Below are 14,233 nucleotides of genomic sequence, written 5' to 3'. Positions count from 1 at the left end.
TCATATGCAAAATTCTATTCTGCTTCCATCAAACATCAGCTGTAATTTAAAGTAAAAAGCTCACAAAGCAGGGGAAAAATGATTGCAGTTTTCTTTTGTGGAGTGAGGTGGAATTTCAATTGCAGGTAGAAATAGGAAGAAATTTGGTGGAGGCTGGGTTATTATTATTCTTGTAGGCACAGTTCTACTTATTGGAGCTTGCAATGGCTACAATGGGAGGCAGCTACCAGCATGGAAAGGTGTTGTAATTGCACCAGTGAGGACCTCAAGGATGAAAAAGTTTATGTGACATAACCCAGAATATAAAGTCTGGCAGTTTCTTGGCAATAGTTCCATTACAAAAAGTCTACAATGTTAAGTGAGAGCAGTAGGTGTAAATAAAATGAAATGAAATGAAGTGACCATAGCCGGTGTAGTAAGCCTTCATTGGACACTCCATTGTCTTCTGCCACCATGTTCCTCTTAATATACGAAGGGCATATACCTTTTATATATTTCCAATTAAATACATGGTGAGCATGTATCTCTACAGCTCTGTCAAAAGACGAAATGAAACAAATAGGTTGAACTGGATCACTCAGAGTGGGCCAGCCCGATGTAGCTAGCTCCAGTTAGGGGTAGCAACATCAGCAATTGCATAGATTTGGAAGGCAGAGTTGGGTCCAGGTGATGTCTTCTATTCACTGACTTACCCGTTGGAGTGTAGTGATTTGCGGGTCAGGAAAAACTCAACCTGCACTCGGCCCTAACCCACAAAATCTTAACCCACAACCAATCCTAATCCACAAAATGATGCCATTATAGGACCTACCCTGTTCCCAACCCGTACCGACGTCTTTCCGCTCTTTATTCTACTTCTGTGTGTTCCTAAGGTTCCAAGACAGGGAAACTTAGGTAGTAGAATGTTCTTCCCCAGTCTGACCCGCACCCATCCTGAACCTGCAGTGGTCGCCCAAATATCAAACCTAACCCGCCTAAACTAAGGGTTAACCCGCAGGTCACCATGCACATCACTAGGGGAGGAGCAGAGAGGTAGTTTGTACAGTGACTATATGTTGTCTGGTCCCAGTCCAAGGTTCCAGACAGCCCAGAGCCACCCACTGCGGGCAAACTCTGCATTACCTGCATCAGAACATACAGTACAGTAAGTGCATTTGCTATTGGATTAACACTGACTGTTACTTTTGCAATTTTACCCTTATAGTTCCTGCAAACAACGTCATCATGAAAACCTTGGTCAAGCAACCCAATGTGAAGGTGTTTACAGAAAAGTTGCTGCTAATTTTTAACAGAGGGGGTAAGCATACAGTGATTCTTAATTTCAATCTGCTTATGTGCTCCAGGGCCGGCTACTCCTTAGGGACCATTACAGTGACAATTCATAAGGCACCCTGCATTCTCTGCCAAGAAGTAATTGCCGAAGATGCACAAGATAGTTGACGTTAAATAGAAGGGAGGGGGGGCTGGATCACTTTTCAAGAGCTCTGGGGATTGTCATTGAATTGTCTCTGCCGAACGTCTGCAATAAAACAGCTTTGTGTGCCATTATCCCTATTATACCCCACCTCTCCCGTTAATGTGCGATGGTGCAGGAATCAGCGTATTTCACAGTATAAATCTAAATCTAGAGAATTAGCCGCTTCCAAAATGTGGAGCTTGGAGAATAACAGGAGCATATGGAAGCTAATTAAACAGGCCAGAAATGCTCGGAGTTTAGCCGGCTGCTGGGCCATGCAGGAAGGTCACATATATTATGTTTTGCTCTTTGATTAATGGAATCAGAGGTCTGGAAAACAATTTCATTAAAAGCTGTGCATTTACACTTTGCAGGAAGGTTTAGTTAACTAACCAGCGACAATATGTTACCTTGGCATCCTATAGATCTTTTATTTGTATTTGGGAGTTTCCATTCTAATTGCAGATTCCCCTGACAGCCAAAGGCCAAGAGTTGTGGTTCTACAGTGTCTGTAGGGCCACACGTTGCCTGTGTAATTAAAGGATAAGTGCACCTTTAGGTTCAATTTTAGTATCTTAGCAACTTAATTTTATCATTTTTATTGTTTTTAAATTAGTTGCCTTCCTCTCTTAACTCTTTTTAGCTTTCATAAATGGCCAAATTTTAGACACCCCCCCCCATAATTTGCTTAACATTTTGTACCCCCAAGTGATTTTTAACTTTCCTTCTCCTCTAATGTAGAGGAACGCTAAACTAAGAGCTAAGCAATTAGAGTCAGGGGAGAGCGGACACCCAAAGACTGAGGTTTCCTTATGCTTTAATCATGTAGAATGTTAATTTCAGCAGAAAATATATTTATTAAAAGGAGCTGCATTAGTGGTTCTAATATAGTATTTGGGTCAGAAAGCTGATTCTGCCACTTTATGTTGGTCCCCTGAGAAGAAGTAAAGCAGCCTTGCCCTTAGGGCAGTGATCCCCAACCAGTAACTCTGGGGCAACATGTTGCTCCCCAACCCCTTGGATGTTGCTCTCAGTGCCCCCAAACCAGGGAGTTATTTTTGAATTCCTGACTTGGGGGCAAGTTTTGGTTGAATAAAAACAAGATTTCCTACCAAATAAAGCCCCTGTAAGCTGGTAGGGTGCATAGAGGCTGCCTAATAGCCAATCACAGCCCTTATTTGGCTCCTCCATGAACTTTTATGGTGCTTGTGTTGCTCTCCAAGTCTTTTTACAGTTGACTGTGGCTCACGAGTAAGAAAGGTTGGGGACCCCTGCCTTAGAGCATTGTTCTTGCTGCAGCCTGTATAGTTCCATAAGCAGCCGCGTACCATTCATCCCCTTCCGCTCCTCCTCTAACTTCTCTTGGGGGCGAAAGCTTCCACTGGTGCCATGTTGAATTCTAACTTCTTCTCTCTCCTACTAGACGACCCAGTTGCTATCTTCAAACATCAGCCTCAGCCCCCGCACTCTGTTTTGAAGATCCTCCAAGACGTTTTCGCCAGCAAGGACACGGCTCATCTCTTTTACCACACAGACATGATGGTTATGATCGATATAATTGTGCGCCAGATAGCCGACCTGTCACCGGGGGACAAGGTGAGGCCCAGGCAGAGTGTAACAACTGTGCAATACACCACACCTACACACCCACCATTCTCATTGCATGTGTCACGTGGTGTAACTGAATATGCAGACTAGATGGGACTGCAAAACATTCGCAGATATGGAGACATATAATCTCTTTATTTACCTTTAAAATCCCCTAAAATTACTCTGTACAGCCCAGAATAACGTACCTTTCTCCGTTCATGCAGGTTTATTTGCTTTCTCTATTACAAACAGCTGAACTGCAGCTCTTTTACTGACTTCCTTGTCTAGTGTGAAGCTCCGTCCCCTTTTGCTGTCTGAGCATGCCATTTCTCTTCAACTGTGAAGACCTCAAAGATGTGCCTACTGGGCATGCTCACTGCCTCTGCTCTAATTAAAATCAGGCAGACGCAGTAGGCACTTGCTCAAAAGCAAAAGGGGCAAAGCTTCATGTTAGACAAGGAAGTAACTAAAAGAGCTGCAGTTCCGCTGCTTGTAACTGAGAAACAAAATAAATCTGCATGCAGGGAGAAAGGTTTGTTATTCTGGGGGCTGTACTATGTACTGTATGTACTGAGTAATATTTTAGAGATTTAAAGAAAAAAAAGTTTACTTATTCTTTAATGTATATGTCAAATAGGGAGTCCCCTTTTTGCTGTATCTCCAAATAAAAACTATTAAGCAAATGGCAGAATGTAGAAGTTTCCATGACATAGTAATTGCCACCTTCTAGCACAAAAGCTCCATATACAAAATCTAATCATATTTATGCCACATAGTGATGCAAAGGGTTCCGTTTCCCTGCAGGGAATAATGAATATATTCATCACATTGAATCCCTTTGTGTTGCAGCTACGGATGGAGTACCTGTCACTTATGCACGCCATCATTCGCTCCACCGATTACCTACAGCACGCGCACCGCCAAACCGACCTGCATGGGATTCTGCAGCGCATCCTATCGGAAGAAGAGGCGGAGCCTCATTGCCAGATGGACAAAATAATAATCATGGAAATATACAAGGAGTTCCCTCAGATGGCAGATCAGGCTAGCTAAATCATTACTAACTGGATTCAATTAGATAATAGGCCTGTCTGTACTAACCACATTAATCCTCTTCTCCTGTGTCCCTGACTAGTGTGTAGGGCCGGGTCTCTAACATACTGTCCTTTAACTATTGCTGGACTACGGCTCCTGGAAAGGGCCAACAAAGAATGCTGGGAAATGTGTCTCTGCCTCAGGCAGAGGGAAACAGGTTAGGCGTCTCTTGCATAGAGTGTTTACATCCCACTTCCTACTATTGCTCCTCTAATGATTTTTATCTCAATATTAAAACTTTTGTTTAATTACAGACAGTTAGTGCTGCTAATGTCACGTTAGGGAATTGTGCTGAAAATGTCTTTAAAAGGGATCGGCAGTGTTTGGCCCTCTGGTTATATCTCCCATCCAGATTGCCTGCCCCTGCTCTAAACTACAGTCATCTCATATATAAACCAAACGGGACCTGTCATGGCCAGGAAAGGGAACCCAAACCATAGTGGATGTTTAATAAATCTGTTTTTTCTCCCCACAAACATGGTTTTATTTTCTATTACAATTGGTTGTTGGCCCTGAGCATACTGTAGCATACTTATTCAAGTTAACCGTATTGCCTTGGGTCAACCAACTGCTCCTGCTGTCTCTCTGGGATGCACCCAGACTCCCTGAGGTGGATATATTTATTAACACTGGAGATAAACATCACCGGGGATATCGCCCATAGCAACCAATCAGATGTTTGCTTATGTTTTTTATCACTCGTAGGTGACTGTTCAAATCTAATTGCTCATTGGTTGCTATGGGCAGCCTTACCAGTGATGTTTGTCTTCACTGTTAATAAATACTCCCCTATAAGTAAAGGTGGCCATACTTGGGTAGATTTCAGCTGCTGATTCGGGTTCTTCAGACCGATTTGGCAGCTTATCTGCCTGTGTATGGGCCTACCCGACCGATATCTGGCCTAAAATTGGGCAGATCTTGATTCTCTGCCGGATCGGTACCAGATTGGCTCGTTGACACAGTCCTTAGTTTGATGCTGCCTATGCCCACCGTGGGCATATTGGGAGAAGAGTCGCTTGTTTGGCGACCTCACCAAATGAGCGGATCACAGCGTATATGGCCACCTGTAGTTGGCAGCAGTGAGCAGACTAATTGGCCATTCAAGATCTCAAATTGTATAAGGAAAAACAGTATACACTTTTTTAAAATTAGTTTTTTGTTTTTTTTTTTAACATCCACTAGAGTTTTTGCAGAGTTATTATTATAATGACAGCTCCCACTGAGTAAACAGTATTACACAGGGAATAGTTTCCCGCTAGGCCGATGTGAGCCCTTGCAATTAGGGATATCTCCCCTTATATCTGCTAGTGGGAAACCAAGTCCCTGCAGTGTATCCGTAAAGCATCTGCCAAGGAAATACTGCACGGAGAGTTAGTGCTGACAGCGGGAACCTTTTCAAATACTTTGGGGTGACCGTTCCTATTACGGGGTACCGTTTGCTGCTGTCCTATCCCATAATCAGATTTCACTGACAGAGTGGGGAACTGACCAGAGCGCTACAGGCTCTTCATAAAGTATAATTATACATACGTCTATTTTCTCTTGAGCAGAATGCGCATCCGCCAGAAAGCATGGGTCACGGAATGTACCACGTTGCTCCCTGGGCAGACTCTAAACCCCCCCACACATCTATTTATTTTGATAACATAGATATCTTAAAGTATTTTCAATAGTGTGTATCTGCTGGAGATTGACTTTATTAATAAAGATTCAACTAAAATTAAAAAAATACTGAATATTATTTGTTTTTGGGGGTTTTTTTTGTCAAAGGTATGAACTGCTCATTCCATATGTGTGTCTCTGTGGTACAAATACACAGTTATATATACACATACACCTACGCTGTATTGCATTGTGGGTTTTACTTTACTGTTTTGAATGGCAGAATTTTTGGCTTTATACATCCATACAGAATTCCCATTACAGAAATGATATATAAGTAGGGGCTATTCAGAAACATGGGGAGAATTTTTCTTGCGTTGTAGCTTTTGACCAGTAAAAGTTAACCTTTGATTGGTTGCTATGGGTTACTGATCCAGGGAAACTTTGCCATGCAGAACCAAAACTGCACTCGCTCTCGGAGGGCTGTCTTGGTCAAAACTCTCTTAGGTTGATGTGGTGTTAAGCCCATTGCCGATCATCATCATAACCCCGCCCCTGCAGTCACTGCCCCGCCCACGTACAATTCTGTCCCCAACCTGGCTAGCTAAGCACATAGTTTGAACCCCATTAACTTGGGGCAGACCTTTGGCAACACGTGAGCCCAGCTATTTCCAGCTTTAGCCTCATAAATATGTGTTTTGCTGCTGGAGCAGGGCATTGCACAGGTTAATTACTGCTGTCAGCCTTGTAATGGGTCGGCTGGGATCCAGAATTCCTGGGACTTTCCGTAATCTCTGCAATTTCTGGTCATTTACACACAAACAAAATAAAAAGGGACAAAACCACTAAACAGTCATCGCCGCCTCTAAGGCACGGCTCAAAGGGATTCTGTATTGTTATCTGTTTTTCAAAAATACATATTTTTATATTTAATTTTTTAATGTCACATGGGGCTAGCCATATTCTTCATTTCCCATGGTGCCACAGCCATGTGACCTGTGCTCTGATAAACTTCAGGCACACTTTACTGCTGCGCTGCAAGTTGGAGTGATATCCCCCCCCCCCCCCCCCCAGCAGCCGATCAGCAGAACAATGGGAAGGGAGCAGCTCCCAGTAGGTATCAGAATAGCATTCAATAGTAAGAAATCCAAGTCCAGCTTGGGACTCCTCCAGTTACATGGGAGTAGGAGAAACAATAGGTTAGCTGAAAGCAGTTCTAATGTGTAGCGCTGGCTCCTTCAGAAAGCTCAGACTCAGGCACAATGCACTGAGATGGCGCCTACACACCAATATTACAGCTAAAAATACATTTATTGGTTCAAGAATATGTTTTTCAATAGTAGAGTGAATTATTTGCAATATACATTGTTATACAGTGGAGGAAATAATTATTTGACCCCTCACTGATTTTGTAAGTTTGTCCAATGACAAAGAAATGAAAAGTCTCAGAACAGCATCATTTCAATGGTAGGTTTATTTTAACAGTGGCAGATAGCACATCAAAAGGAAAATCGAAAAAATAACTTTAAATAAAAGATAGCAACTGATTTGCATTTCATTGAGTGAAATAAGTTTTTGAACCCCTACCAACCATTAAGAGTTCTGGCTCCCACAGAGTGGTTAGACACTTCTACTCAATTAGTCAACCTCATTAAGGACACCTGTCTTAACTAGTCACCTGTATAAAAGACACCTGTCCACAGAATCAATCAATCAAGCAGACTCCAAACTCTCCAACATGGGAAAGACCAAAGAGCTGTCCAAGGATGTCAGAGACAAAATTGTAGACCTGCACAAGGCTGGAATGGGCTACAAAACCATTAGCAAGAAGCTGGGAGAGAAGGTGACAACTGTTGGTGCGATTGTTCGAAAATGGAAGGAGCACAAAATGACCATCAATCGACCTCGCTCTGGGGCTCCACGCAAGATCTCACCTCGTGGGGTGTCAATGATTCTGAGAAAGGTGAAAAAGCATCCTAGAACTACACGGGAGGAGTTAGTTAATGACCTCAAATTAGCAGGGACCACAGTCACCAAGAAAACCATTGGAAACACATTACACCGCAACGGATTAAAATCCTGCAGGGCTCGCAAGGTCCCCCTGCTCAAGAAGGCACATGTGCAGGCCCGTCTGAAGTTTGCCAATGAACACCTGAATGATTCTGTGAGTGACTGGGAGAAGGTGCTGTGGTCTGATGAGACCAAAATAGAGCTCTTTGGCATTAACTCAACTCGCTGTGTTTGGAGGAAGAAAAATGCTGCCTATGACCCCCAAAACACCGTCCCCACCGTCAAGCATGGGGGTGGAAACATTTTGCTTTGGGGGTGTTTTTCTGCTAAGGGCACAGGACAACTTATTCGCATTAACGGGAAAATGGACGGAGCCATGTATCGTGAAATCCTGAACGACAACCTCCTTCCCTCTGCCAGGAAACTGAAAATGGGTCGTGGATGGGTGTTCCAGCACGACAATACCCAAAACATACAGCAAAGGCAACAAAGGAGTGGCTCAAGAAGAAGCACATTAAGGTCATGGAGTGGCCTAGTCAGTCTCCGGACCTTAATCCAATAGAAAACCTATGGAGGGAGCTCAAGCTCAGAGTTGCTCAGAGACAGCCTCGAAACCTTAGGGATTTAGAGATGATCTGCAAAGAGGAGTGGGACCAACATTCCCCCTAAAATGTGCGCAAACTTGGTCATCAATTACAAGAAACGTTTGACCTCTGTGCAAACAAGGGTTTTTCCACTAAGTATTAAGTCTTTTTTTGTTAGAGGGTTCAAAAACTTATTTCACTCAATGAAATGCAAATCAGTTGCTATCTTTTATTTAAAGTTATTTTTTCGATTTTCCTTTTGATGTGCTATCTGCCACTGTTAAAATAAACCTACCATTGAAATGATACTGTTCTGAGACTTTTCATTTCTTTGTCATTGGACAAACTTACAAAATCAGTGAGGGGTCAAATAATTATTTCCTCCACTGTATAGTAATAAAAAGTACACCATAAAAATCATGACACTATAGGGTTGATTCAATAAAGTGCGTTAAAACGAGCATATTTATAGCATGTGATAAAAATTTTATTGCGTCTTATTTTTCACGTCTTAGCGCACAATTCACTAAAAGGATACTTGCGTTAATTTAGACGCAATGCTGTTTGCGTTATTTAAGGCGCAAAGACCATTTTCGTGCGGTAATTGACGCACCGCACACTAATGCAGCGCGCACAATTTGTCGCCGCATGTGACAAAAAAACGCACGCCATATTAGCCATACACGCCATTACGTTCGTAAAAGTACTTTTCTGCAAATGCCCATTTCCCTGCAAACTGGCGGCTGCATCACTCTAGGGCCAACACAGGCTTGAATAAATCCCACTGCAAAGCCCATATTGTGTTGCCAAAAGCTCACGATTTTCTTTAAGTACCACCTTCCCTCAAGTAGGTGTTAATTTTCGCACAGACTAATGCAATATTTAGCGTCTTTAACGCTTCATATGTATTTGTGAATCATGCGTTATAATTATTTCTATTCGCTAATTAACACAATGCGGTAAAATTAACGCATTCGGTTGCGCCCTATTTAACGCACGCGATATGCGACTTAGCACATGCGATAATACTTTAGCGAATCACACTTTTTTTCCGCGTCAATTTTAATGCAAAAAAGCATGCAATAACGCTTATCGCACTTTGGTGAATCAACCCTTATCCCTTTAATCAGAATTCACATCACTATGTGAGCTAAAAAATGGATCCCAGGTCTGGCGCAATTGCATTCTACCAGGAGAACTTCACGCTCACAGTCCGGCTGCAGCAGTTAGATATTCTTCTTATTATTACCCCTTACATAGCAACCATAAATTCTGCAGCACTTTTGAGAAATAGTTCATCACTTACACGAGTCCCTGCCCCAGTGGAGGGGATAATCTTGGGTCTCTATCACTTTCACACGCTCACTATGGTCAGTGTTATCAGGTGGCAATTAGCCAGATAGACTCGTTAGTGTCAGAAAGAGCCCATGGGAAATTACACTCCCTGCAAGCAGCAAATTGCCTGAAAATCCTTTAAATTGTATCAGATGGGGCATTTTCAGGCATATACACAATACAGCAGTTTTAGGAATGGAGATTTCCAATGCAAATGTATTTTTGAACACTTCTATTGGTCGGTCACAGGGAGTAGTAATGTGCGGGAACATTATGGATGAAATTTGGGAGACCATTAAGAGTTCGGGTTGAGTGTGGGTCGGACTGGGGAAGGGCACTCCTCCTCTGCTCCCAAAGTTTCCCTGTATTGGAACCTGAGACACGCACAGAGGTAGCACATAGAGCGGAAAGATGGGTTGGGTGTGTCCTACAATGGCACATTTTGTGGATTAGGGTCGGGTGAGGGTTCTGCAGATTTTTCCTGACCCGCACATCACTAACAAAGGGTGATTTCCCACTGGCAACAAAGACCCCCCTGTGTCCTTATTGGGGCATAAAGTGGCTCAGTGATCAACAAACTTCTACAACACCCCTCTTGTGGCTCAGTAATGCGCTCTAATTCGTTATCACTGTGCCAATCTGAATCAGTCTGGCCAATTGGAATGTGCAGCAACATACTGGACAATCCCATTGTGGGCTTAACACCCCAATATCTATGGAGCTACCTCGAGGGGTTTCACACTGGTACAAGGGTAAAACATTTCTCAGTTCTCTCCCTGGAAATAATTTCCAAATTTCTCTTTACTAGGGATGCACCGAATCCAGGATTCAGTTCGGTATTCAGCCAGGATTCTGTTTTTTTCAGCAGGATTCGGATTCAGCCAAATCCATGGTCCTGGCCGAACTGAATCCGAATCCTAAAAACGACTTTTTGTCACATTAAAACAGAAGTGGAATTTTTTTCGCCACCCGCAAAGCGTGCATCGACATTGAACCCAAAAAACTGGATTCAGATCATCCCTACTCTTTACCCAGACATTCCTATTGCTCAAACCCAAAGATTCTTTTTTTAGCAGATTCCTTCCTAGTGAGGTACCAAGGTGTACTGAGTTGTGATATGAGAATGTACTGAGAATATGGCTCCTAACCCCACCCGGACTGGTAATCGGATGGGGGCTGTTTGGGCCTCAGTGTACTTGAAATGCCAGGGCCTATTTTGATTATCAGTCCAAAACTGCCTAACGCTACTGCTGTCAATGCTGTCTAAGGGCCACTGAGGCACAAGTTCATTGTGGGTAATGGTTTCATCCTCCCAGAAGAGAGAGACGGGCTGCTGGATCAGTGGCAAATGTTCCATTACTAATATTGCTCAGAGGGGAAAGCATTTAGGAAATGAATTATACAGTGCTAGCAACTGGGCAGCTCAGCACCAATTCACTAAATTACTGTTTTGAAAGAAAAATCGATCCTTTAGAAAGCAGAGTCCTATAGTGCAGGATATCACCAGACATAATAAAGTACTGTGCAAGGCCGGGCTTTGCTGGAAGTCAAAAGAAATGGAAAACTATATGCCAACCTTTCCTGCCCAGACTAGGGTTGTCTAGTCTGGACCTTCTGCCACACAACAGAACACTGCAACGTTCCAGCCAGCTAGCAAAGCATACTGAGGCTCAGGGTCGGACTGGGATGTGCAGGGCCTAATAGTGCTACTTACACCTATAGGTGCTCCCTCTTGTGGCAGTGGTATAATACACAACCAAGGGCAGGTAAATGTACAGCCCATAACCCAGAGGCAATAACAAGTACAGATAACTAACTTTTCAAAAGGCAGTTTTTTAAAAAAAAAAAATGCATGATAGAAACCTGAGCACCGGGTGTCGGCAGGACTTGGGGAATTGCTGCTGATTCATCTTTCACTACACGCCAGGCGCTCAGGCATAAGGCAAAACAAGCCTAAAACTTGGCAGATCAGACACATTAGCTAATAACAAATGGGCAGACAAGGGAGAACAAACATCTTGCTTATAGCCCTTTTCTTTGTGTGTTCTGAGGGCAGAATCGTTATTAAAACCTATCCAAGGGAACCATAATGGCCAGAGCTAAAACTCCCAGCACGGGTCGCCACTTGGGAACCCGTCTTTTCCTCAACACTTAGCTGAATAAATAGACCAACACGGGGGGCAGTAAGAGACATTTTCAGGGGATTTTGGCCCCCCAATGCAGAGTCAGCCAGGATCCCTAAAGCCAAGTCTGTCCCGAGGCAATAAAGTTCATTTAGAGGTAAAAGCTCATATTTCCAGAAAGTCAGAAAAGAGAATCTGGATCAGATACAAACATCCAATTACTGATACTGCTGGGAAGAGGCAGCATTTAGCCAAAGAATTAGAAAGTGTTGGAAATGGAAACACTCAGCATTAATATGTGTCATTATTGTTTTACTGAGTCACAGCAAAACCTTCCATTAGAAATAATGTACAGTAACCCATAAGGGACACAAAGACATAATGGGGCTTTGCACTGATGGCAGCTTCCTTATTTTAATTGTCAAATGGAATATAGAGCCAGGCCCGGACTGGCAATCTGTGGTTCTGGCAAATGCCAGAGGGGCTGCTGTAAGATGCCATAGACAGTCACTATTTATTGGGCTGGGGGGGCTGTTTGGGTCTCTGGGTACTTGCAATGCCAGGGCCTATTTTGAATTCCAGTCCAGGCAGAGTTGCAGAGTTTTGCTTATAAATTTTGATTCTCCACCCATGACGCCCCAGGGCAGAGCCAATAATACCCCTCGATGCATACTTAACCCTTACAGCACTAAAAGTGCATCTCTATTAATAATTGCATTTTATTGATTGATTGAAGTGGGGGCATGGGCAGCCAAAAGTGGACCTACATGAAAAAGACCAAGTAAAGCAGAATCAGGATCAGAATCTTAGTTGACTTTTTGCCTTACATACCATTTTAGATTGAAATAAGATAAGGAAAGGAGACCCATACTGGTCTAACTCTTTGTTTTGCCCTAAAATGGAACCCTCAGAATTCACAACATGGCACACACAGATAAGGGCCCTATGGCCAGTAGTTCACTGAGATGTCCAGCCTCCACCCAAGCACCATCTACCTACCTCCCTATCTACCACCCTATCTACCTCTCTCCTATCTCCCTATCTTCCACCCTACCTCTCTACCTACCTCCCTATCTAACTCTCTACTTACCTCCCTATCTACCACCCTACCTCTCTACCTACCTCCCTATCTGTCTCTCTACCTACCTCCCTATCTACCTTTCTACTACCCTACCTACCTCCCTATCTACCTCCCTACCTCTCTACCTACCTACTTACCTCCCTACCTACCTCTCTACCTACCTCCCTACCTACCTCTCTACCTACCTCCCTACCTACCTCTCTAGAGTCCCATATCATATGTTTAACCAATGATAATTGGCTTCAGACATTTCAGCTCCCTATGCACGGACTCTTTGGTATAAATGATGTGCTGTTTTTACAGGGAAGGTTATAAGGCAGTTAAAGGACATGGGGTATCTTTATTTAAGAGCCTCCCCTGTGCAATATGAATGCCCAAAAAATGCCACAGAGGGGGCTTCTTATAAACATGTATAAATCATATTGAGCATCACTACCCAATATAGCATGCTTAGGGTACACCCTGCCTGGATGATGTTGTATATAATCCTTTGGTGGAGTAAATGATCCTGGGACTCATTTCCCCTCTCAGCGATATTTGATGTAAACATAGAGATTGATTTCTTGTCAGCACCATCGCTGTTCATATTTGCCCACTGGGAGCCTCCTATAGACACATATAATTATATATTGAGAGAGAGATACTTCGGGTGTTGTATTCATGCTAGGGGGGAGGTCAGATTTATTCCCCTCTGCCTGTGGACTACAACTCCCAGTATTTCCCAGCAACTGGCTGCTGCCAGTAATGGATTTTCTGTGTGTCTCCTTTTATCCCCAACATGCAACTGGTTCTTATTCTGGGCCCCTCCGTTTGTACTGGAAGAAAGGGTGTAACTACAGAGGAAGCAGATACTGGGCTTGCAGGGTCCCAGGAGTGTAGAGGGCCCAGTGAGATCCTAATTAATGAGCGATTTCAATCTTCATCTTGGTGGAATAGGTCAACTTACCAATAATTTATGGCCCAATACCGAATACTTATACTAGCCCGGATGGATAGTAACTACTCCTGTATATAAATAACCAGGACGGAACTAGGGGTAGGCAGAAGAGACACGTGCCTAGGTCATAACAGTGGGAGGGAGCTAGGTACTCACCTTTTCTGTCTGCCTACCTTTAGGCCCCTCTTCCCCCCACTGCTTGCCCTTTGTGTACCTATAGTGCACCTAGGGTCGCCACCTTCACCAGTAGTTAAAACTGGACAAAGGGCAATGCTGATTGATGGGTGGTGTGGGGGGGGGCTGTAGTGACATCAGTGTCAACGGAACCATTGATGTCGGAGGTGGGGTTATGATGTTTTGGGGAGGGGTTATTAGGGAATAGGTGGGGTTACCACACTGCTTGGGCATGATTAACTGGAT

The 14,233-nt window shown here is 43.5% G+C and overlaps 1 protein-coding gene across 2 annotated transcripts in view; it reads left to right on the top strand.

Moving 5' to 3' along the window:
• Nucleotides 1–5,882, top strand: part of nckipsd (NCK interacting protein with SH3 domain) — a 73,034-nt gene extending 67,152 nt beyond the window's left edge. Inside the window, 4 exon segments of one of the 2 annotated variants that reach the window (NM_001129942.1) lie at nt 1,205–1,297; nt 2,880–3,052; nt 3,896–5,293; nt 5,326–5,870. In NM_001129942.1, coding sequence (NP_001123414.1) covers nt 1,205–1,297; nt 2,880–3,052; nt 3,896–4,099 — 470 coding nt within the window. In that variant the 3' untranslated portion in view covers nt 4,100–5,293; nt 5,326–5,870. 2 annotated transcript variants of the gene reach the window in all.
• Nucleotides 5,883–14,233: the final 8,351 nt, after the last annotated feature.

This window comes from Xenopus tropicalis, chromosome 4, assembly GCF_000004195.4.
Source record: "Xenopus tropicalis strain Nigerian chromosome 4, UCB_Xtro_10.0, whole genome shotgun sequence".
Lineage (NCBI taxonomy): Eukaryota > Metazoa > Chordata > Amphibia > Anura > Pipidae > Xenopus > Xenopus tropicalis.
The sequence above is the reverse complement of the archived record's forward strand: the minus strand, read 5'-3'. Positions and strand labels throughout refer to the sequence as shown.